We start from the raw sequence: 25,661 nt of genomic DNA on the forward strand, positions 1-25,661 counted from the left end.
GGATTCTGGGGAGAACTGGAAATTAAAAGAAGGAATTTAAAGGTTGTTACCAGGTAGTGTTGGAATGAGGGGATGGGAGATGAATAGAGGGGTGGAAAGAACGGCAGTCAGCTTCATTTGTTGAAAAGCACTGGCATGTGGGGACTGCAACCCAACTGTTCTCTGTGGCTGTAAGAAGAAAAAGGGAAATCTGAAACATTTCCAATTGTTGGTAGAGAAAAACCTTGCAATAGATTATCAAATGAGCCTCCAGAATATACCGTTCAATGTTTTGAAAGCAGGCCAAGCAATGCAACTTCTGGTAACGAATCAGGTATAAATAGACAGGGACTGTGTGAAAAGCAGACCATCCCAGCTCCCAGACCTGTCATTCCATTGCTCTGCCATTATCAGAGGGACAGCATGCGCAGCATTCTGAGGCATACAGCATTGTATTCCACTGCAGGTAGGAAGATGAAATGGTTCTTAGTGCTGAAATTTTATTTTTTTTTTCAAAGAAAACCTTTGTTGAAAGTTCAATAATAGGAACTGGCTGGGGATTTAAAATAGGAGCATTTTCATTATTGACATCAATGAAACTAAAAGAGCAGCTACGTCATTATTTCTCAAAGAACTTCAGTTTAATGAGTTTTAATTCTGAAATGCTTGTATAGAGTACGTGCACATGCGGTTTTTGGTGTGTAGGTATATATTAACACTCACTGTTTGCGTAGTAACTCTTCATATGGTTACTCGGATCTTATAAGTGTAACGACCTGAATGCTTTCCTGGGCTTGTTTATCCAGAGCTGTTAGAGATGCTGCTCTGATTCTCGAACTTACTTGTATGTTTACCTTGTTTTGTACTTTCCCTTGCTGTCCACTAGACAGCACTGAATGGTGGGCTGAGTTGGACCTTGGGTATGGAGGGTTGTTGTTACAATTTGTCTGGTTTTGGCTTAAGCTCATATTAACTTTATTTGGGAATCAGCATTTTCTGCTGTGGTACCCTTAGTCATGGCTGCTTCCTCAAATTTCCATTTTTCCTTTCCCTTATTGATTCTTCATCTCCCAGAAGAGCTCGGTGCTCTGTAAGTGCTTTGGTTTCCCTTCCAAGCTTCCATCTCACTTCCAAATAATAAAGCAGGGCTGCTGTTACCACCGCAGTGAAGTGACTGTATTCCAGGTTTGGCCTCCCCAAGACATGTGTAGGGGCTGGTAACTTCCAGGTGTTTGCAGTCAAATCTGAGTGAGCCAGCCTTGCTTTATACTTCAGTTTTGGATGAACATCTTCATTGGTGAGCACCTTTTCCCTGTAGATGTGACTCCTGTTGCTCGCAGTCTCCATTCACTGGTAGGCTGATTGCTGCCTGCCTTCTTCCTGCTGCCTGCATGGGCTTTGCGTTCTGCTGCACCCCAGGCTGAGGGCTGGATTACGTTCCCAGCAGTGACAGAGCGGTTTGCCAGAGATCTTGTTTGTTTAACACTGATGCATTTTGTGCTCTTGTCCTTAAAAGTGGGACATGGTTAACATGCATAAGGCATAGTAATTGCTCAGTGAAGTAGCAGAATGTGGCAGATTTGGATTCAATACGTAAACTGCAGTCAGTTGTTGTTTCAAGATCAGTTTTAAAGAGGAGAGATGTTTATTTTATCAAAGTAACCTTTGTAGCTCTGAAAATCGTGATTGTTGTGTTTTAAGGAATTGTGCTTGTCTTTATGAAGGGTATATGTTACACTAACTGTAATTACAACAGAAATGTGTGCTATCTCCACAAACTTTCTAGGTGAAAGGCAGCACAGTTAAACTTGGAGTAAGGATGAAAGTGAATTAGTTGAAATCAATCTCCTTGAGTGTTGTTTTTCAGATGGTGTGAAATCCTGACACTTGTTGCTGCAGAGAAGGGCTGTGGTTTAATGTCTCTTAAAGTGGCTTCATATTTTAATGACATAAAACACGGTTCCTGTTCAGAAATGGATGGTGTTAAGTGAACCCCCCTGTTGCATTCCCCCCATGTACCAGTGGGCATCACTTTTCTGCCCTCTGCTTTCTTGAAGTCTATCACAGCAGGCAGAGCTGATGCCAGCAGTTGCAGGTGCTGCAAAACCAACACCCGTAGCAGTGTGTGTTACTGTAATTAATGTGTTTTTCTTGGAAAAAAAGGTCTCACTTTAAAAATTCTGACTTCATTCTTTGTGGTTATTGTGTTCGGTAGCTAGGGGTAAATATGAAGGCGTAATATTGTTACCATAATGCAGCTGTTACTGTAATGTACTGAAGTGGTAGTAGTGTACTGCACTTAATGCATCATAACATCCTTATTAAAATATTAGATTACGGTGTGTCACTAAAGCATTTGTTTACACATTAGCTTACTAAATGATGTCTCCAAAGATCGTTGTTGGTAAGGAATCATCAAATATCTGTGCCTTGTGGGTTTCTTCAGGCTATGTTAGCAACCTCACAGTTTATAAGCATCTACAGCAGAAGAATTGAAAGTCTTGTTGGAAGAAGCCGTAGGATACATAGAGTGGAGTAACAGGAACAGAGAGAGCCAAGCAGGCAGAGCATGTTCTGGATTGCTTAGCAAGAGAGGCACATAAACAAGCAAAGATGACAAGCAAGATGTGTGAGCCGTACCTAAAGCATGAGGCACCATTCCTACAAAAGTAGCAACTTGAAAATATGTCAGCATTGATTCATGTTACTCAAATGAACTCATAGTGTAACGCTGTGGTTAAAAAAGGCTGGGATGTGATGCTTGAATTGCAGAGCTGGGGTTAGTATGGAATTCAAATGCATAAGGCAGACTTGTAGGCTTATGACATGGGTGCTACCTGTACAAGACTGTTACACATTGGTAGAAATGTTTGTGAATCTGTGCTGAAAAATAACACTCTGGATAAGTTCTGTGAAGTTATTCCAGCACTTTCAAATGAGTTTCTTAACAGTGTTGAGTTGCTTGTGTGCTTCCAGAGAGAGGTTTGATCACACAGTGTAACCAATGACTGATTACCGTTGCTCAGTTGATATTACTTCTACTTCTGAGTGGATTTTAATGAGCTTTTATTTACCAGTACCAGTATATGCTTCAGCAGCTGTGCCTTACCCTTGCCTGAAGTACTTGTAACACGTACAAATCCCATGCTTCATATATATTCACATTATTTTAATGTTACTATGTCATTAATACGCATCACTTTCATGTTTTCACATCAGAGTACTGACTGGTAAGTTTTCTGTGGTATTCCATGTAATTTTACCTTTATTAACAACTGTTGTTTCGTTTGGTTTAGGAGTTAAAAAAAATAACTCATGCATCCTTTAATAAAGTGTATCTGGCTGTATTTTTATGCTAAAGTGTGTATCCGAAACTCATTTTTATTTAAATGCTGTTTGCTTTGTAGTGAGAGATTTATGGTGAGGTTAAACAAGAATGGAGGCCCCAGGAATCCAGAGAAGATAGATCGAATGTGTGCACTGTTCACAGTACGTATCTGTTCCCTTCCTTCTCCCCTTACAGTGATGTGGTTATAGACGTGCTGAGAGGGAGAACAGTTCTTCCTTTCCCAAATATGAAGCAGAAGTGGATGCTGTTTCTAAGTTTTGTTCCTATTACAACTAAATGTTAACAAAGAGAAATGCCTCTAAATTATTTTTACAGCTAAGCAAATATTCTGAAATGTATCCTCATAACTGTTTGTTCTTATAGTTTGCAAGGTGCTTTTACAACACACACACGCACACACACACACAGCTCTCCAAACAGATTTCTGCCTTGGCCCATTTGAGTCTGTGTATCGGCCCTGGGGGCACGGTGCAGCAGGAGCTTCCCAGGTTGACAGCACAGTGTGTGTGTGATGGAATGGGAAGTCCAGGGCTTGCTGCAGGAGCAGCAGCCAAGGTGAGGCACTGCGAGTTGATTTTACTGAAGGAACTGCTGTGACCTGTGTAGTTTCTTCAGTAAGCATTATAGACATAGCTGCTCTGAACTGACACAAAGCAGATACAGTGAGCTGTACCAAGCCCTCTCTAACCATCTGTGCCAGCAAAATAGGATTCCCCCAGCTGATACCTCAGCTGGGAGTGAAATAGCCAGCTAAGGTTTGCTTCCTTTCTGTTTTTCAGGCTCACCTGTCACCTGACGGCCTTCTTTGCTTTGTAGTAGTAGGAAAGTAGTACCAAGATAGACAGTTACAAAGATAGTAGTTTCAAAACACACAGACCTCAGTATTTGTGCTTTATAGATCTTCACTGGACAGTTATGGTTATGTGGAATTCCAAGCGCAGCTTTCTGGTCTGCCCTGTACAGGTTCTGTCTGCATAGCTGCAGTTCATAACAGTAAGGAAGTTCTGCATGCATCACGTCCCCTGCATACGAGCCATAATAAAATTATGGACAATGCGTCAGTGATATGGGGTAGCTTTCTTAGCTTTGTGTATTCTAGGAGCTAGAATGACGCTACATAAAGAATCATCTCTGAAGATTTCTATCCTACAATAGAGTTTTATTTCAGAGGAGATTCCAGTTCTGGTTGTTATCAAAACAGGTGCTGGGTGGCTGGCACAGCAGCATTTTGGGTTTGCTGTTGTTGATGTATTTTCATTGAGAACACTGATTCATGCTGTGAAATGCAGGATCAGGCAGGGTGCGCTCAGTGCTCCTAATGCTGGCTCTGTGTTGGCTGGGACCTGCTGAGCACACCCATGACTCACTGGGCTCTTGAGTCAGAGACTTTGAAGAAGCATCCCCAGATGCCTTTCTGCTCAAAAAGCCAAGTTTTCCTTGATTGTACCTATAAGGCCAGTCTTCTCTTGTAGAGGAAATTTCCAAGTGCCTGAACATTATTCAGAGGGAGTTCAGAACGTCCACCTGTCCATCATGTTCTTGTGTCATGCATCTCTCCCAGCTCTGGCTGCAGCCTTTCCCGAGGCCTCTTGGACTGTCTCAGCCTACAGTCCTCCTCCAGGAGATGTCTCTCTGTGTCCACCTCCCTGCTGCCCTGAGCATTTCCCGGCCTCTTGTGCTCAATGATTCTCACTACCTTCCCTGGCTGATGGATTGTTCTGATTACTGGTTTTAGAAGGAATACAGTTTGGGAAAAGGCAAGACAGATCATCTGTCACTGTGGCTGCCTATTGGCTTATCAGAGGGAAAATCATCTAGTGTAGAACATTAGTGCTGTGTTCTGAAAACCTCACTGAGATTCCCTGGAGTGTTGCTTTCTATGTTTCTTTTCCCAAGGTAATCTTGCAGTCAGTGTGCATTACTTATAAGGAAGAAAGCTTGAGGTCTTCTAAATGCTTCCAAACTAAGCTAGTGCTATGATTTCAGTGCAGGTTTGTTCCCAGTGTTATATTAATCTTGTATTTAAATCAATTCATTGATTCCAAATTAGATTCCTTGGCTCCCAATATCTTTCCAACATTCTCACCCTTTCCGGAGGGAAGAATCCCCAGTACCTTACACAATTCAAGCTATTTCTGTCTTTTCCTGCTACCTCTGTTGCATCGAGGTGTTCACCATCCCCTTGGGTAAGATTTCACCTTAGGTCTTGGATCTGTTGTCATATTGCACCAAGGGTGAGAAGCTGCTTCAGTTTTCTCCCAAGGAACAAGCTTGCTTGACTAAACTTCAGGCTTATCACATTTCAGAAGCTTTCCTGGATCAGAATTAAGGTGTAACTATGCAGCATGAGATTTCTCCTTTGGTTAAATACCTTGCTCTCTTTGGCAACTCAGTTTGGTGGAGCTGTTTAAGTCTCTGTTCAATTAATTGCAGTCAGATATCCCAGATACAGCTGTGTTGGATTTGTTGTTGTTTTGGCTTTTTTAGTTTGGTTGGTGGTGGTTGTTTGAACACACAAACAGGTCTTTGTAGTAACTGACATTGCAAAGATCCATTGCTAGAAAGTAACTCTTCATACCTGATGCAGAAAGCTTTGGATGGAGGATTTTGTGTCACAGAATTTCTCCCTTTGTGAAAAGCCTCTGCTGTACAGAAATGGAACGCTGGGCCATCTGTGCCCACAGTTTTTGTCTCTGACTGTGATACAGTGTCGTTGTTTGTGCAACTGAGAAACAACCAATGTGTGAACCCAGCAATATGTGCACGCCCCTCTGGTTTCTGGTATTTTGACAGCTACCCTTTGAAAAACCAGTTATCTTAGTTCTGTTAATTAGAACCGGTAATCTTACATAGTAACAAAAATCTGTGTTGAATCACAGATATTTTCACTGAAAAATCTACTACTATCTAGTATGAACCATCACCTGCATTTTTTATGTTCTTTATTTACTTTGAAGTATATTGCCGGGCACTGCTGAGATTAAAGCTGTGTCAAATCCCTTCTTATCACAGAGCTTCAGTTTCTCCAAGGTACACAAGATAGAGACTACCACGTGCTATGTTGGTATGGTAGGTGGTGAAGAAAGACTCGAAAGTAGGTTCTCCTCTTGCAGCAGCAAAATGGACTTGATGAGAAAACACTGTGGAAGATTTATTGGCTTGATTCTTTGGCTGCTGAGAGACATGGGCTGGGAGCTGGGGAGCACACCAAGCAGTGTATTTGCAACTCAGTGCGTGTGCTGCCCAGAGAGTGATGCTTTTAAATGGAGTCAGAGGACACTGCTGTGAATTTATTACATGCCTGCTGTAATCCAGCTGTACAGTGCTATTTGAAGGGAGCTGAGATTTCGCTTTAAAATAAGGTCTTCTTATGCCTGGTCACCAAGCTTTGAGGTTTCTCTTTGGATCTTTCCTTCCACGTGCTCTCCTCCCTCTGCCACCACTGTAGAGTGCATTTATCAGTCTGAGGTTCCTGCTGACAGTTGCTCTTTCCTCAGAAGCATTTGGAGTGATGCCGTTTCATTTGGGGAGGATCTGGATGATCCAGTGCAGAACAATGAGGTGGCAGCACGTAGTAGAGCAGAGAGGTGGCAGCTGTTGATGTAGAGCACGAGGAGCCTCTTTGCATCAGAATGTAAAACATAAGTGAAGATTCTCACAGCTCACAGGATCTGTTTGAAATCTCCTCCTGGGATTTAGACATACAAGGAAAGCATGTTGAGCGGCAGTAATGCTTTTAGGAAGAGATGTTTGTTGGCTTCCTTAGTGCCAAAAAAGAGAAAGGAAAAAGAACAGGGAAGAGCATTATTAGAAATAATAATACTTCAGATTTTTAAATATGAGGGGGCTAAATGAATGCAGGGTCCTACTGTGTAGTCCTTAGTATTGTTTGTGGGTGTTGTTGAGGCTTTGGAAGCGCCATGTGTTCTGTATTTTATCATCTCTGCTTTTTCCAATCTTCTAGGATCTCAGCAGCAAGGATATGAAGAGGGATTTGTACATAGTTGCCCATGTAATTCGAATTGGTACAGTATGATGTATTCATATATATATATTTAAAGTAACAATATTTGTAATAGTATTTCAGGTATTTATTTTACTGAGCATTATAACACTGTCACTGAGAAATAAGAAAGTAAATATTTACCTACATTATGTAACCTATAACAGACATTTAGACCTAAAATGTTAACGGTGCACAGGTAGGAGTATGGCATTCTCTTCAGTTGTGTCCTTCTAAACATCTTTCAGCTGAGAAATGGTTTGGTAGTGTTTGCATTGAAGTGGTATTTGACCTTCTTTCCAGCCAGTTCACAACAAATACCCTTCAGCAGCCACAGGTATCTTTTCTGGGGTACAAAATGTCTAAATGGCTTAAGGAAACCATGGCTTTGTTGGACCTTCCTGTGGGTGACAATAAAAGCCTTCAAAGTCACAAACATGTTAGAAGGGTCAGTTTTTCACTGTCTGACTTCAGTGTGTTATGAAACGTTTGAAAGCTGTAATTACTCCACTTCACCTGAGCTGTTTATCGCAGAAAGCTTGTAAAACTGTTCTAAGCTGTGGTGAAGTCCAAGTTCAGATTCTTAACGTTGATGCAAGATGTGCTGGACAGGTTATTATGTGTAGTGGAACAAGTTGACTTAGATGATCACTATGATTTTTTTCTGGCCTATGCATTTTTGGCGCTGTTAGAAAACTGCCAATAGGAAGTTAATCACTGTACAGCTTATCTCAGAACGCTACTTCTATGCTCCAAGACAAACGTGATAGATAACAGTATATAAAATACATTCCCTTAAAACACGTGTATGAAGTGGAAATACATGTATATTGTGGACTAAAATGGAAGGAGCACAGTGAATCACTGTGTGGTTGCAGGGAGGTGCGTGCAAGATATATTCATGTCTCTCTTGAGAAGTGATTTGTAGTCAGCTGGGCTGGATGCAGGTACATGTTGTGAGGCTGCACATCAGCAGTGGCCGGGCATTGCACCATTCACTTTGTCCTTGAGTGTTTTGTTAGCTAATAAGCTCACATTCCTGAATCGAAGGAACCCAGTGAGTCAGCTTGGTTCAAGTGGGCCTCTGAGTGGTGTGAGGAGAAAAAGAAGCTACAAATATAGGGAAGGTTGCAATTTACTTGACATTTACTGTAGGAGTACGTTCTGAGGGGAGTAACAGAGCACAACTGATGGAATTACTGCATTTGAGGCTCTAACATCATGAATTCCTGTTGGTTTCAGGTCGCATGTTGCTAAATGACTCAAAAAAAGGGCCCCCACATTTACACTATCGCCGTCCCTATGGCTGCGCGGTGTTGAGCATCATGGATGTACTTCAGTCAATCACTGAGATAAAAGAAGAAAAGGATTTTGTTCTCAAAGTTTACACGTGAGTAACTCTTAGAAGTAAAAGAATTAAGAAAAAGTAGACATGGTATATTGATGCTTAAGGGATGCTAAATATTAAGGTGCCATAAGCTGCATTTACTGATTTATGTTGACAAGTTAAACTGGTGCTATTGGTATTTATAGTTTCAGAAGCTCATAGAAAGCAGTGAATATTGTTACAGATACTTTGGGTATGTAAATGCTTCAGAAATTATTGAATGTTGCTCTAATCTACATGACATACAAAGCTGTGCTTTTGTTAATGGGCCTTATTAAAAATCTGTTAAGCTCAAACACATAGAGATATTTTCTGTCACCCTTGATGAAGGGAAGCAGCATCTCCAGGTTTTTTTTCAGTCACAATGACCAAGAAAAGAACCAGAAAACAACTGGAGTCAACAATTTGTGACCAAAAAACTCAGAACAAGTCAATGTTTTCTGAACAAGAATCTCTCTTCTGTTTATTTGTGATTTTGAACTTTGAACTACCAATGCCTACTGTGCAGTGTGGTCTCAGAGTCCTAATAAAGAGAGCACAGACAAACTGTCTGGAGACTGCAGAGAGAATTTAAATACCTTGTCAGTGAAAAGAAATACTGGCAAGATCTGCTTTGCAGATGGGCTCAGATACAGGTGACATTATTTTGTCTGTGGCCACTGTCTGAGTAATAAGATAATTTGAGAGGTAATAGAACTCGGTTATTCTGTGAGAAGTGCATTCAGCAGCAGAAAATCTGCCATTCACAGGAAGCTATAAATGAAAAAAAAATGGCTTTTACTGTTTAGGGAAGGATTCTTCCTATGTTAGAAATCAGTATGTCCAAAGCAAGTCTTTCAGAGGCTGCTCTTCTGTTCTTGTTTTGCCAGCAGTTATGAAAACAGTAGCAAAAACGTCAAGTTGCAGGGAAGAAAATGGGCTTCTTTCATCTCTTTGTCAATAGAATCTGGATAGTTTGGCATTTTGTCACCATTCAGTTCCAGCTTATCTCAAGCTGGTGGTTTCTGGTTATGTGATTCGTTGCTGTTGGACTTGTATTAACGTGTCTGTGCAACTGCGACATTTTGAATGTTTACAGTAATGAAGCGTTCTGAATCTGATTTCTGTTTTGATGCCCTTTTAGTGCATCTTTGGTTTGTTTGCTGAAAGATGGGAGAGTAAAAGTCTGTTAAATACTGGGCTTGTCCATTGGTCAGTGGTAAATTATTGATTTCTTAATACTGCCATGAAAAAAGAAATCGGAGAGTAGAGAACTGTTCCTTTTCTTCTGCTCACCCTGGAGTGTCCTGTTAGTGCGGATTCCCTGCAGACCACCCAAAATACCAACCGTATCTGCCGAAATGCTGAATTAGGTTTATAGCAGCTGTTCTTCTCTTCTCCTTCCTCAAACCCTTTGTTTTTAACATCCATAGACAGCCATTACTGCCTCCTCAGAGGGGATGTAGAGCATATAACAAAATTCAGCTCCGTAATCAGATGCTTCTAATCCTTTATTGCCATTATCATGCACTGGAGTGTTGTACATCGTTCTTTTATGCTGCTGCTCTTTGGCACGTTCTCTGCAAACCTCCAACAGAAATCTTCAGAAGGGGGAGTATTTTGATTTTAGCTATTTTGATGTAGCTAAAAAGTGCCAGCTTATCCCTTTTGCAGCTTTAATAGCTGTTAGTCTTCACGACAGAATGTTTTCACAGGTTTCTCTGCTTCCATCTTCTCTTTGCACATTCATTTGGCTAAGCTAACTTTTCTTGCTTTGTAGATAAGAATTGAAATAACAAATTCCTGTCTTTTATGATTTGGAAATTGTGGGTGAATACTTACAGCAGCGCTGAGCTACTTTTCTTACCTGCTGCACTCACCTTTGTTATCCTTAATGTGTCTCAAGCCAATCCAGAAACATCATGCGATGAAATAAGGAGGGAGGTCTACTTGCATATTTAAAATAAGAAGCATTATTTTTGTGCATTATCTGGGTACAACTTACAGACAGAAAAGCCTTTCATAGGGAGCAGCTGGAAAAAAGTTGAAAACCTGACATTGGCTGAAAGAAATACGTGGCTTTTAGACTGAGACTATTGCTGGGTCCACAGGAGAGAACGCAAACAGGAAGAAAAAATCAATTTACTTCACCAGTCTGCCTTATTATTGTTAAAGATTTATGTCTGAAAAAGTCTTTTTGCTCACAATCTGCTGTTGGTTAATCCTGCAGTCATGTTATAATCTTACTAAGAGGATAGAGTACCACAGCTCTGGCTGTAAGCTCATTATGTAAAAGCATGAAGGTTTACTTCTGTAATTCTTTTTAATAACGTACATTTAAAAGTGAGATGAAAACTGAAATCTCAATCTGTATATATTTAAGATATTTTGATTTTATACTTTTATGTGAATATTTATCTTCAGTTCTGGAGCTTTGCCCTCTGCACTTTATTCTTTGTGTTGATGCTTCTACTTCCCTAAAACACTCATGTATTTCTCTTTCATTTTATCTTCATGGGGATTTGGGGTCTTTTTGTCCTATTTTTCCTTAGTCCTTTTTGCATTTCCCTCTTTCACCAGCACTAGATCTCAAGTTTCTTTCCGTCTTACTGTGCTACATTGTCTTTTCCCTGTTGAAATTCAGTTGTTGCTGTTTGCCCAGCTGGACAGACGTACATTGCATTTCTGTCCCCGTCTGTTTGACATGAGGGTCTGTGTAGTATGGCAAACATTCCACTCAGTAGATTTACTGCAGGACCAGCCAGCACATGGAGATGATGGATGGCTCAAAATTCTTATTGAAACTACGGATAAGCTTTGTAATGCATTTGGTATTTAGACAAGTAAAATGTTAATAAAACACAATAAAATGCATTACTGGTCAGTATTCTCAGGCCAGCGCTTCAGACCTGGGGGGATATTCTTTGTGTTCAGGGAACGTGAAGTACAGCTTGCTTTGGTACTGGGTACAAAACTAGCTTTAAGCTAACTTTACACTCCATTGATTTTGGGACAACTTTGTTCCAGCTTAATTTACAGGCATAAGTCATTGGAGACTGAAATCTATTTGAAATTCAACTCCAGAGGCTGATACAGCAACTACAAACTTAGCAGAAGTTGGACATTTTCTGTAACCTCAGCTGTGAGGGTGAAGGATGGAACAGAATTTGTCCCACTTGTTCTCTTTTTAAGGAAAATATTATTTGCAGTGGAATAAATGATTTCAATTGTCTTGGCAAGGAAAATGCAGCATGGGATGTGGAGAGGATTTTTTTTGTCCTAATGAGTAAGCTGAGTGGGTGATAAGTTTACAAACAGGTCTATAAATGGAGGAATAGGAATAGACGGGGACATGTATCCTAACATCTCTGATCCAAAAGGGTGAGGGGAGTGCAGCACAGGAAGCAGGAAACACATGCACCCTGCCCTGTGTCACTGTGGGAAGGATTCGTATGTGCCCGTGATCAGCTGAGATGTCCAGTGCCCAAACCCAGCAGTGAGAGAGGGATGCTGAGATGAGTAGAGAGCTGAGATTTCATGTGGCATAGCCCCGTCTGAACCTCACCTGACAAGCCAGAAATGCCTCCTTAGGCATTTTGGATAGCAGGTAGAGAGGACATCACTTCTCTCCCTTTCTCCTTTATTACTGTTTGTGCATCATGCTTAATTTATTCCAAGTTGTCTGTTTCTTTTGCTTGTATGATGATCAACATTTGTTGGGAGTATTGGTGAGTGTACCCTAATGGGCTGCGGGGTATTCTCACTATTCTTGACAGTGTGATAAAACTGACAGCAGAAAATTGCTAGCTACCCCTTTTACTAGATGGCTCTAATTCCTTTTACCAGGTTATATTCTTCAGTTCAATGAAGCAGGTGCAAAAAATCCCTCTGTTCTCTTCAGGGGAGCAGCTTCGTGTCATACCCCAATTTTGCCAACTTTATAGGGGAAATCAATGTTTTAAAACATTGTAACGCATGGGAGACATTTTAGAAAGTTATACTTCCTTCTCAAGACTCTTTGTAGGAGTCAACAGCTTATAAACAGTTTGTTGAAGGGCTTTTTGTTGGTTTTTTTCTGTTGTTTGGGGTTTCCTTTAGGTAAAAGTCAATGGGAATGAAATGTAATTCAGTTGTTTAATTTAATTGCACTTCAAGAGGAATAAGATTCAGAATTACTGCGAGTTTATTTATAACATTGCTGCCTTTCATTTGTGCTTTAAATATTCTGAATAATGATTAAGAGGCATTTGGATGCGATCAACACACTTCTTCCCTTCTTTCCTTTTTCCTTTTTAACCAATAGGGCTGCTTGTGACGAAGGCTCCGGTTTGGGTTTTAAGTTAGATTGTTATACCTGTAAAATTGCCATTTCATCTGTGCTTACACATGTGTGAAGTACATTACAGCATTCTTAGTGCACCTCTTCATTATGTGATAACAAGCTGTAGGTGCTGATGGCACTTTTTTTTCCTGGAAGCTTAGCATCTTTAGCAGATTGGTTATACAGCTTTACTCATTATTAGTGCAAACAGAGCTATTCAGCTTTAATGTTCAGCTAAATAAGAGTGATCGTTCCAATTGAAAGGAACTGTGATTTCTTACTGGAGTTTAAGCCTGTTGCTTTACATCATCACCAAGTCCCACTGTAGAACCTGGCTGTTGTCTTAATGAGGGCTTGTAGGTATGAAAAAGAATCATAGAAATCACCAAGGTTGGAAAAGACCTCCAGGACCGTCCCCGTCTACCTATCACCATTATTTCCCCAATAAACTCAGTACAACATCCAAATGTTTCCTGAACACAAAGCTGCTGATCGTGTTCTTCCTTTGCCTTGTCTTCTCCAGGCCAGAAAATCCCGGTTTCCTCAGCCCCTGCCCATCCACTGGACTCTCACAGGAGAGAGACATTTTGTTTTTGTATTACAGAGCCCAAAAATGAGCACAGTGTTGTTGATCCAGACTGCTGATAACAGTAGGAACACATAGACAAACCACTAATTTAATATGTTTTGTAAACATTCATTAACAGAATCGTTGTGAATGTATCTTCAACATCCTGACAGCAGCACAATCATGTACGGCTGAGCCCTTTTACACCCTTGGCCCTCTATTTCCATGCAGTTCATATCTTATGAATCCCCGAAAGCTCTTTCCCGGCATCCCTTAGCAAGACTCATATCCCCAAAGGCAGAAACCCACTGAGGACAGGAGCCTTTTGCAGTCCATAAAGCAATCCAGGGAGCCTTTCCTGCTGACTCATGGGAGCAGTTTCTTCCCCAGGGCTGAGTGCTGAATATTTCCTTCCTAAGGACCCTGCAGGAGGAGTGGGGTCAGGGGCTGTGTTCTCTGCTGAGGTTCGCAGGGTTCCTCTGTTCCTTTCTCTTCCATTCTGGTCAGAAAGAAGAGCCTTTATTTGTATAACCTGGCAGGAAAGACAGAGTTATCTGGAAATGTTTACAAGGATTTTGTTTATAGATGCTCATTTTAGGTGGTGGACTTGGTTAGATGTAGATCCAGCTGTTTTGAATTTGATTGTCTGATCCAGGACCATGCAGCCAGATACACTGCATGGGTATTGTTTGAAAAGATGATAATTTGCTCACCAGATTTCAGTGTGTTATTGGAGCTGATGTTAACAATGAACTTTTAATAGTGAAATAATACTGAGTGGACAAATGACAGTTATATTGTAATTTCTATCCTGGAAACATGTAAGAGTTTTGATACATAAAGTAAATGGGAAATAATAGCATTTTCTATTAATACTTATTAAAATTGCACATAGATGAGTGGGCTGTGACAAAAAACTCCTGCAGAGGGTGGAATACGTACAGAAGCATATATACCGTCTTGCTGCAGTTTGGGAGGTAGGGCTTCGCCATGTTTAAGGCACGCCATTAAGTATGTATGTAAGCAGAAGACTTGGAGTTGATGACTGAGATACTCTACAATCAAATCTCTATTTTATCTTCCAAATTGTACTTTTTATTTCTTGGATCTGGCGTTGTTGTTGTTTGTGATACACAGAACAATTCTATGTGCAGAGAGTTCAGCTGAAGATATCGAAATCTTCATTGCATCATGATAAAAAGAGCGGAGCAATTGCTTTAATGACAGAAGTCACTGCAGACTCAAAAGTGTCCATAAGACGGAGATAACTATTGGGGAAAATGGTTTTTCTCCTTTCACTTTTAAAAACAAGGCTTTTGCTCCTGCGTTAAAACCCCACAATGTTTTTTCTGCAACAAAGTTGACTTTCTTATCAAGCTTTTAGCCTGAATTAGTGTTATTTTGTTGTAGGTGTAACAACGAAAATGAGTGGTGTCAGATCCATGAAAACATCATTCGCAAGTCCAGCACCAAATACACAGCACCCAGCTCCAACTATGGTAAGTGTTTACGTGTGTGCTTCTCTGGTGAGAAGAGCTGGAGATTTCCTTTAGGAAACTGCTGGTTATTTGAGTGCAGTAGTTCAGTGACACGTGAGATTACACGTGGCTGAATTTCTGTACCTACTGTGATGATTTCAGTGTTGTTTAACTAAAGTTTGTGCTCTGTTTGCAGATGTAAGCTGCCCTGCCTTTGCCATTTTCACCTGGAATTATAATACATACTTGATATCTTTCCTTTTCAGATAGAGTTGAAAATAATTCCGGTGTGATTTCAGGATGCTTAATTTCCTGCACCTTTGTGTTTGTTTATCCCGGAAGGTCTCACCAGTGGAGTGAGCTAATAACCTGCTATAGAATTAGCTTATGCTCTGTTGTTTTATAATATACCTGTGCTTGTGAAAGCTGTTAGCCCATGCTTGGATATGACATTAGCAGCTGTCAGCACTGGCAGAACTCCATTATGTCTTTGTGACGCTGGCTGAGGTTACTGTGAGCCGACATCACTGCCATCAGATTTGGACATCTGATTCTCAGGTCTAAAACATGAATATTTTGTGCTTTTTTCAGGACTTATAATATCTCTTCAGCTTCTTCGTGGTGACATGGAGCAGGTTCGAAGGGAAAACCCCATGATCTTTAACAGGGGGGTTTCTGTTACCAGAAAGCTGGGTTTCCCTGATGTCATAATGCCAGGTAAATACAACAACTCTAATCTTAAAACATTGGTCATGATTTTTTTCATCTTCTCCTTAAACAACCGTCAAAAGATACTTTAGTGGAAGAAGGTTAAAAATACAAGAATTATATTGTTTGTCACAACCTGCCAATTGCAGATTGCGAGTGTTGTTTAAAAATCCCTCATCTAGACTAAGCATGGAGATGTGTATCTTTTAAATACATGAAGTTTCTTCTTAATAGAAGAACATTAGAAGTACAATCTAAAGCCTGACTGAAAAGTTTCTTCGACTTTGCCACCTTGATTTTTGGAGTTACTGAGATCCTTTTCCCTGCTCTACTGTACATGAGGCTGCAGATCTGGTCTGATTTTCAAGCTGATCTTACAGAGTACCTGCAACAGCTGCCTTGGCTGAAGCATTGCTGTGCTCTATTTGCTCCTTGCTTCTGGAGCAGCAGCTTGAGACAGTTTTCTTTTTGGCATGAGTTGAGGTAGGCACAGCATAGCCAAGAGTTCATTTATTGAGGAAACTGGAACCTGGCCAGTCACACAATCATGGATACAAAACCTGGCATTAAACAGCCTTAATTTTTATGGTGTAATAAGAAATGGGCTTTCTAATTATGTTGCGTGTGTAGCATTTGAAATACTACCTTATTGCTTTGCAATATAACAAGACCAAGGATGACTTTGCAGACATGTGAAATTTAATGAAAGCATAATGGGAAGATGATCAGATTTTATTACTGGAAAGGCTGCAGTGTCACATCAGTATCAAAAGCGAATGTTGTAGCTTTATTATGGAGGCTCTTGAGGAAGAGCAATGAAAATTGGGAATATGTGGGAAGAATTTCCAGAATCCAACATGTAAGGGCTTTGAACAGTACGTTTTTATTTACTAATGCTCTTGAAAACAGCTGTAATAAGGTCTTCCCTCTTCCTGCTGAAGTGCTGCTGTAACTGTTCATAAAACTGGGACAAATGCAGTTCACAGTCGGTCCTATTGAAATAACCTGAAATCGGTGTCAGTTCAGTGCTGTGGGTTATAAAGCCAATTATAAATTTTAGTTCCTGGTGACTATAAAGCATCAAATGGAGAGAAGATTAAATATTATGTGCAGATATGCAGACGCTGTGCCTACACGATGGTCTGCTGTGATGGAGATGGTATCCAGATGTCAGCTAGAAAAGTCAGCGTCAGAAACAATTTAACAAAAATTTACTCACCTGATTCTCCTGCAAGAATTGAACTTCTGCATTTGCAGAACTGCCCCTTTGGTCCTTCAGGTCATTTGATTTTAGCAAACTTAAAGAATGGCTTTGTGGCCTCTGTTCTTCCTAGCCCGTTTCTGCAGCCTGGTGTGGTGAGTCTGTCTTCCCTGTGCTTTTGCTGTTGAGAGCAATGTGTTTGTGCAGGGGGTGAGTGAGCGAGTTAGCAGTGTTTTGGCAAAAGCTGTTCCTACCTTAAACTTCACAGGTCCTCTATCTAGTGAACCTAATTGGAACTTCCGCACCTAATTTCTCTTTTAATTAAGAACAGTAGAGAGAACGCTGCTTCAGTGTGAAGGAGGTCGACCAGATTATAGATACGTTGTTATGATCTCGATGATATTCAGCTTTGACAGCTTGCACATCTAACTAAATTAAAACCAGTTTTAACCAGTCCTGAATATTCCTCAATTGAAAAATGAGGAGATTGAAATGCAGCGTAGCTGTGCTGATGCCGTATTATTCATTCTGTTAAACGTGAATTGTGACAGCAGATATCTGTAGATTTTTAATTTATTTTTAAAGAACAATTGATTAAACTGTTTTGAGTTTACATGGTGGCTACGATAGAGCATTTGGATAGAGGAAGTTATCCTGCAGGTGGGTTAGCAAAGCTACAGGAACAAGGAATACTCATCAGTTCGCTGTGCTTTGTGCCCATGTCATTACAGCCAGAATCAGGCTGATTGGGTGTACCCGTGTGGTCTGCAATTAGAAAAGACACCATTTACAAAAGAACCAGATGAAACCTTTTAGCAGTTCTCAACCATGTCTGTTTCTTTAATTGTCTTTGTCAAACTTCCTTTTCCTTCCTTTGCTTCAGAACTGTTTCTTTCTCATGAAAGACAGGATTTCCTCTCTGGGAAGAGCACAGAAAGTTCATGATGTATTTTACAAGTGGGTGCTGATTTTAAGGCAGTGTGATTTCAAAATTATTTTGATGAATCAATTAATAAAGGCCACGTCACCAAATATTGTCAAAATCTGCAGCGGTCATTCTGCTGAGTCAAGAAATGGGTTTTCTTTGAAGCAAACAGAGCTGACATTTCAAATGAACCTTCTTGGTCTCAGGTTTCAACATCTTCATTTTCTTTTTTTTAATAGGAGTTCCTTTCAGATGTAGGTGTCTTAACCATTAACATTCTGTAGCTGTGTCTCTCCACACAATTCTTCTACCCCATTTTTGTAACAGTAACACTAATTCCTGTATCAAACTCATTTTTCCCTCACTTGGATAAGTGCAGTGTGAGTGGACATTAAGAAATAAGGTTAAACCAGTCGATATGTTTATATCTTGCATGGTTATGAAGAAAAAAATAAATATACATGTTAATATATTTTAAAATAACCATGCCTGTCTTCAGTTTTAAGTGTAAATTGTACTTTGCTTCCTGTTTGTTGTGACCTGAGAAGAGCATCGTGAAGACTAATGCTCTCTTTGCCCAAACCAGAAGGGAATCTGTCAGCGCAGCCTCACAAAGAGGTGGTGGGTTTTTGTTCCATTTTGGCTTTTGGTTTTTATTCTTTTCTAAGTTGCTGTTGGTTTGACGAACATCCATCTGATCCTGATGGTTTTACCTTTCCCCAGAGATAAAAGCAATGAGGCATGTGCTGCTTGCCCTTTTGGATTGCAACTTTCTTTGTATACAGAACTTGCTGATCAGAAATCTATTGCATAGGCATGGTGTCTGTCAGTTCCCCAAGGGACATCCCCTCCCTTCCCCGTGTGCTGATAAGTATTCTGTCTTTTACTTTGGTCCTCTGATGAAAAGTGCATGCTTCATCTTCTACTTGTGAGTGATGTTTCTTTCTCTTTTTCTTCTCTCTCCTTGTCTTCATTTCCTGGCTTCTCTCTCTTTCCTTTCCTTTTGTTGTCTCCCCTTTCTTTCTGACGCAGAGATGAAGATAGTTGGGTGTAAGTTTCTGCTTTTCTGTGTAACGTCTGCTTATTGCTTGCTTGTTCCCATTGTCATATCTTTCATGGAATGTTGGGGATTGGTAAAGGTAACAAATCATAACATTGCGGAGAAATTCTAGCAACAGAGGCTTTGTCTTAACCAGTGTGTTCATACCACAGGCCAACTTAAAAAAGATCCACAGGAGTAAAGGTGAGGAAAGTCTCAGCATCAGCTCCTTCAGGTGGCAGAAATGCATTGAGAATTGAAAGTGGCAGAACTCAGCAGCCATCCTCAGAACATTCAGGGTGATGGAACAGATGAGGCTGAAAGTTACAGTTAGGTGATAATTATCCCCAAAAAGCATTTACAGGGAGAATAAAGAAAGGGTTGTTTTTGTCATTAATCAGCTGTCAGAAAATGGAAAATAAAATATATTAATTTAGAGGAGATAATGTTAAAAATTCAGCTTGCAGCTACTGGCAGGAAACAGTTCCAGGCAAATCACTGAATTTTACACATTATTGATGCAGAAATGCAGCAGTGGATGGTAAATAATCTATTGAGCGTCGTTTGTTCAGGTTTTAATATCAGGAATTGAAACAGTTTGAGTGTTTTGTTCACCCAAAGCTTGAGGGCCTCACAGCATTGAACTTATAAAATGTTCCTATTATAGAGGGGGGGAAAAGTTTCCTTTGGTAGGTAGGCAGCCTGTAAAGCCTCTGTTTCCCCTTATCAATACAATGTTATTCCCAGTAATGAAGTAGTTGCAAGGCATTGATACTCAAAGAGTGTAGGAAGTTACGAAGTTGCACTTAAGATGAGTGCTGGGTTCTGTACGGACTGTTTCTGTCCATGGTTATTGCTCTGCTATTCAAGTAACTCCTTGGTCTTCCACTGGAAAACCTGCAAAACCAGCGTAAGTGATACTTCTCCTAACACAGTTATTGTCCATTGGACTATTTAGTGTTACTGAGTCTTGATGATTAATATTTGGAACGTGTGCAGTGTGTGTTGTAAGCACAAAACCAGAATGTGACTCTCATATTATCTTTTCTACCACTTGCTTAAAATAAAATAGTTTTATGTGATAGGAGAAAGGATTTCACTTCAATGTAAGCAAAGCCCACAATTAATATTTAATGACCTTGTAGTTTGTATATTTGACATAGGACATTGTAGTTAGATGTCAAAAGAACTGTAATGGCCAAAATAAATCTCTCATAAAAGTGATGGGAGAATAAATGAAGGGCAGCGTGAGACGTCACAAAATAGTTCCTGTTACTGTGAGGAATGTTGTATGTCAAGACATTTCATGAAGATTTAATCGCAGCAAATCCATATATAACAACTGCATTTATTTTGGGCTAAAGAGCAGTTTACATTCAGTTTTAAGTTAAAAGCATTTGTTGAGGGATGGCCTTTAAAACAAATGCCATTCTGAAAACTCACTGGCTGCTTCATTTCATCCTGACATTGAGTGTCCTCTGCTAAAGTGCCGCACTCTGGTTGGAACCTGCAAATGCTTTTGGCCCACTGGCCTTCTGGCACTCTTTTTTCCTGTACTAACGACAGGAGGCCAACGCTGACCCACTTTGAGCTGCACTGTTCTCATTGTGAGGATGGGAGAGGCTGCTGAGATGCACACTGCCACACCGTGCTGCTCTCCTCCCAGAGTGCAAGAGAAGTGTTGTCACTTCCAGGCCAGAACTGTTTGCATGGAGGTGTCTGTTTTATTAACAAGCCCTTCATTCCTCTCTTTTTCTATTTTAAGATAGAATTAAGCAAGGGAAGAGCTCTCTCTGCCAGGACTTTTGACTTGCTGCATAGCTGTCGTTCGGTGTCAGAGCTGACAGGGATCTCTTGATTCTGCTGCTCACACTTCTTCTTTTGTCACATACGAGCTGCACGGTGCGATCTGCTCGGGCACTTGTGTGCTGCCGTGCAGAATATTGCCTCTAGCCTTACAATTTGTGTACTCAGAACCAAATGTCTGATACACAGCTCTGTGTCCAAGCATTCGCTCTGTTTTCTATGGAGCCCTTTATAGTATCGGAGCTCAGAAACCTCAGGAGTGACAGCAGAAGTCAGGGAAAAAGAAGCTGGCAAGGACGCAATAGGAGCTGAGGTTAATGTGCTGGGAGGAGGGAGTTCTTTGTAGGAAGGATATTTTTATGGTTACACACAAACAAACTGAAGTCTGTGAGTTTCTGGCTTTAACTCCAGACTTTGAAGGAGCTGATGAGTGCAATTGCCTGAGAGTCAGCAGCCTGTAGGCTTTGCTATCCTTACTATGCATGAAGGCCTTTTCTGGTTATTTTTAAGGTGCTATAAACTATTTTTACGAGAGAAGATGATCCATTGCACTTCACTGAAGTAATTTTTCTCCTTTTTTCCTTCACTTTGATGTAAATTCACTGTTATCTGGGTTCCTCTGCCCCCACCCCACAGGCATTTTTCCAATTAGTGAAGTAATATCCCTCCTGTTAAGCTTAATGGAAGATTAGATGCTGTACATACACCAAACTCTGCATTTAATTTAGACTAGGAAACGATTTGCAGTCTGACATTGGACTTCATGTAGCCATACCCTCTTCCAGAGAAGGGGCCATAAATAAGAATCTCCCAAATGCTAATTGTATGGGTACAATTAATTTCTATTAAGAATCACAGCATATAAATAGGATTCTTTTTTCCTCATGGTGCGCGCTGCTTAGCAAAAAGGCTGGAGGCTGTTAAGCAGGAGGAGTTCCAAAACAAAAGCCCTGACCTAAACAATCTTCTGCTGCGACTTTTACATTTCTTTGATATTCCTGCAGTTGACATATAGGTAACTTGGCTGTATTCTAAACAGCAAGAAAAACACACAGACAGTTTTCTCTGTGGAGTGTTCCACATGATGACTGTTCTTTGATGAGAAAACCAGACTGAATACCGGAGGGCTTCCGTGACCCTCTCGCTGTCATCTTTCTCCCAGCAGTTGAAGCACAGCAGCCTTGGAGCCCTCGCTGTGATTCATGTCCTGCTGCCCACCCTGTGAGCCCGCCCTGTCAGCAGGGCTGACAGCAAAAGGAGGGCACTTTGCAAACAGATTCCCATTCACAGGAGTGCTATGAGAGAGCACTGAATGTTGTACTGATCCCCAGAAATAAAAATGACCATAAAACAAGACCGAAAGCTTCTGTTGTTTGTCCCTCCATTAGGATCAGGGATGAAGTTGGTGGGGTTAGAGGTTTCAAGTAAAATTTGTAGTGCATCTTTGACGGACAGGACATCCCTCTCTGCCTGAAAGCATTTGCTGCTTATTTCATTGTGCTTCTGATTAATTAACGGATTTAACTGCATCAGCTTCTCCAAGCACTGGGTTGGAAGAAATCGGGCATTGGAGGAGTCTCTGCTTTGCTGGGTAACCATTCCACCACTTCATTATTTAATCTCTTGAGGCTGCTAAATCCTTGCTTTGAAAGGCTCTGATTTCTGGTTGTTTAAATTGTGTGTGTTTCTTAATACTGCCCTTTCATACATTTCTCCTTGGGACAAATGAATAAGTGATAGGTCACAGAGTGGAAGCAGTAACTAAATCTTAGGGAGATGCAGGTATTGCCTGCCATCCTCTTGCTGAGTGCTTTAGGATTGTCTGCATTCCATTTGAAAGCAGGGTTTCCCAAACCAGATTCTTAGAACAAAAGAAGAAAAGAACAAGATTATTAAATTCCGGATAATGGCAAACCCCAGAGAGGTGCCAGCATTTGTATTGCTGAGTGCAGTCATTTGCTCTGAAAGGCCTTGAAGGTGAGGTAGTGGTAAACTGGCAACTCTCCATACCGCCTGCTCTCTTAGTTCTTGCATATGGACACCAGGGGCTGGCCAGAAATCGAGCAGAAAAACCAATCAATAATTCCTTCTTCATCCATCTCAACTGAATTACAACCAAGTTTCCAAAAAAGCTGCCTTTGTTTCTTATTATGATAAAAGGAAAATTTGCAGATCTACAGAATACTCAGAGAAGATGTAACTGCAATTAATTTTCTCCCAATTGCCACCAAAGTCCCTGTTTTCTTTTAAAGCATATTGAAAATAGGAAGTCTGACACTACTGATGTTTGCATTTTATCCTGGTAGTTGCATCACGCAATTAGGTAAAGCACAGAGGTTCTGTTTTCCCTTCTCTACTAATGCAGTAAAGCAGGTATTGATTCCGAGTTCACACTTAATAAAGGCATTACTAACAACAATCTGATTTTATGCATCAATATCAATATGTTCATCTTTATTAACAATTAACTTGCTGCTTGGAATGATTTGGCATCAGCCATTGTCTTGCAGAACACAGAATGGTTTGCAGAATCAACACAGGCTTCACACAGGCTCTGTGTCTCCCGTGGTGAATGTAGCCATGTGCCTCCTGTCTTTCTCTGCAGGTGACATCCGCAATGACTTATACCTGACATTAGAAAAGGGAGACTTTGAAAGAGGTGGGAAAAGTGTGCAGAAGAACATTGAAGTGACCATGTATGTTCTGTATGCAGATGGAGAAATCTTGAAGGTAAGTGCTTGTTTCCAATTGGAGTTTTGAATGCCATCTGCTTGTTCCATGCACACATGCTGTCTGTTTGTTCTCTGATGCCAGGGAAACTAAACTGAAACTAGTTTTTACTATTTTAGGTTTTGGCTAAGGTTTTAAGGTATTACAATGAAAGAAGTGGTCACTAACATGTGGTCCTGTTTATGAGGGCGGATAGTGACAGGAAAAGGGGGAATGGTCTTAAACTGAGACAGGAGAGGTTTAGGTTGGACCTTAGGAGGAAGTTTTTCCCCCAGAGGGTGGTGATGCACTGGCACAGGTTGCCCAAGGAGGCTGTGGATGCCCCATCCCTGCAGGCATTCAAGGCCAGGCTGGATGTGGCTCTGGGCAGCCTGGGCTGCTGGTTGGTGACCCTGCACATAGCAGGGGGTTGGAGCTGGATGAGCACTGTGAGCCTTTGCAGCCCAGGCCATTCTATGATACATTTTTGGAGCACTGCTCCATATGGGAATAGGTGCTTAGGAGATCATTTGTATAAACTGACACTTACATAATTGTGCAGTGTGATGTCAGTGGCTGTAGTAAAACTGTCTTTATTTTGGGACTTCATATTTCTGCTGACTTCCTTCTCTCACATTGTGACTGAGTACTGCCATATTTCCTAAATGCAATCAACTCATTTGATATACTGGAATGTATCTGCTATCGCGGGTCTCCTGCCTCTTCTTCTGACCCAAAACACAGTTCAGAAATTTCTTCGAGAATTTCAGATTTCATTGTGTCTGATTTTCTGCTTCTTCTCTTCCTTTACGTCTACAGAAAGAACTGAATTATATAAAGATTATCACCATGCAATAAAATGACTCATCTGTGGTGATGTGATGTCTTATAATCTTAAATTGTGTTCTTTTGTTCCAGGACTGCATCAGCCTGGGCTCAGGAGAGCCAAGCAGAAGCGCCTACCACTCCTTTGTCCTTTACCACAACAACAGCCCCCGATGGGGGGAAATCATCAAGCTGCCCATCCCCATTGACAGGTTTCGTGGGTCTCACCTCCGCTTTGAGTTCAGACATTGCTCCAGTGAGTGCAGAACGTAACCTGAAGGAATCTAAAATGGCTGAGGTCCTTCCATTGTCAGTTCATGCTTGAATGAGGCTGTTACTCCCTGCAAAGTAGGAAGAGGGTGCCGACTTTGACACCTTCACTGTGGTTTGTTAGTTTGTTGCTATGTTCATTAAACAGCACAATCCTTGCAGGGCAAAACGTTCTGTAGATGTTCTCCCCTGCTGTTCTATTACTGTGTTTTCCTGTATAATGTTTTCTCTATAGTAGGTACATTTTTTATTCTACTGTGATCAGCGTGTTTGTACTTGGCAAGGTGGTTGGGATGAGACAACCTTTACTGATTCCTTCCAACCCAAACCTTCCTGTGATTCTCTGATACCGTTATTTGTTTTGAAGCTTGCTGATGACTTGGCTTAGAATTAAGTGTAGTACTTTAGGTATTGATTCTTATGCAACCTACCTGCTTTTTGTTAGGAATCCAGAGAATTTAGTAGGTAACTCTGTGGAGTGTGTTCACATAGTGTAAACAGACATGATTACTTACTTTTATATCTTGTTACAGCAAAAGACAAGGGAGAAAAGAAGCTCTTTGGGTTTGCATTCACTCCGTTGATGAGAGATGATGGCACTACCTTGTCGGATGACATCCATGAGCTTTATGTCTATAAGGTACCATGTCTTCTCTGCTATTCACCTCTACTTCAGTTTAAATATCCAGCTCTCATTGCATTATCATTTTTTCCCCACGTTAAAAGAATTAATAAAATTATAATTCTCATGGCTGGGTATGGACACGTCCTTCTGGTGCAGGTACAGCTCAGTTTTTCTCATGAGGTCCTGATGGTTTATCTTTTATTAATTTTGTCTGATTGAAATGCAAACATACGAGTCTTCAAGCCTTCAGTTTTACCAGCCCATACTATAATTGTGTATTAAGAAATTGTCTTTCAGCACCCAGAAGCTTCAGATGCATTGTTACAGTGCTGTGTCTCACCAGTGCTGCAGCAAGAAACTTTGGAGAGTTTGGGGGCATTGGGTTTCTTTTGTTGTTGTTGTTTCGTATTTTTTCTTCCACCATATTGATTTACTTTGGTTTATTTCTTCACTATGGCTTTTGGACAGCAGCACTAAGTTGGAAGGTGC

The 25,661-nt window shown here is 40.8% G+C and overlaps 1 protein-coding gene across 13 annotated transcripts in view; it reads left to right on the plus strand.

Moving 5' to 3' along the window:
- Positions 1–25,661, plus strand: part of DOCK3 (dedicator of cytokinesis 3) — a 128,322-nt gene that overhangs the window by 50,989 nt on the left and 51,672 nt on the right. For 9 of the 13 annotated variants that reach the window (XM_015874526.2, XM_015874532.2, XM_015874528.2 and 6 more), the window contains 9 exons: positions 3,387–3,468; positions 7,293–7,353; positions 8,574–8,721; positions 14,997–15,085; positions 15,656–15,781; positions 18,931–18,948; positions 23,349–23,473; positions 24,371–24,533; positions 25,081–25,187. In XM_015874526.2, the coding sequence (XP_015730012.1) occupies positions 3,387–3,468; positions 7,293–7,353; positions 8,574–8,721; positions 14,997–15,085; positions 15,656–15,781; positions 18,931–18,948; positions 23,349–23,473; positions 24,371–24,533; positions 25,081–25,187 (919 nt within the window). The remainder of the gene's footprint in view (positions 1–3,386; positions 3,469–7,292; positions 7,354–8,573; positions 8,722–14,996; positions 15,086–15,655; positions 15,782–18,930; positions 18,949–23,348; positions 23,474–24,370; positions 24,534–25,080; positions 25,188–25,661) is intronic. The other 4 variants (XM_015874527.2, XM_015874531.2, XM_015874538.2 and 1 more) reach the window with 1 other exon arrangement.

This window comes from Coturnix japonica, chromosome 12 (genome assembly GCF_001577835.2).
Source record: "Coturnix japonica isolate 7356 chromosome 12, Coturnix japonica 2.1, whole genome shotgun sequence".
In the NCBI taxonomy this organism is placed as follows: domain Eukaryota; kingdom Metazoa; phylum Chordata; class Aves; order Galliformes; family Phasianidae; genus Coturnix; species Coturnix japonica.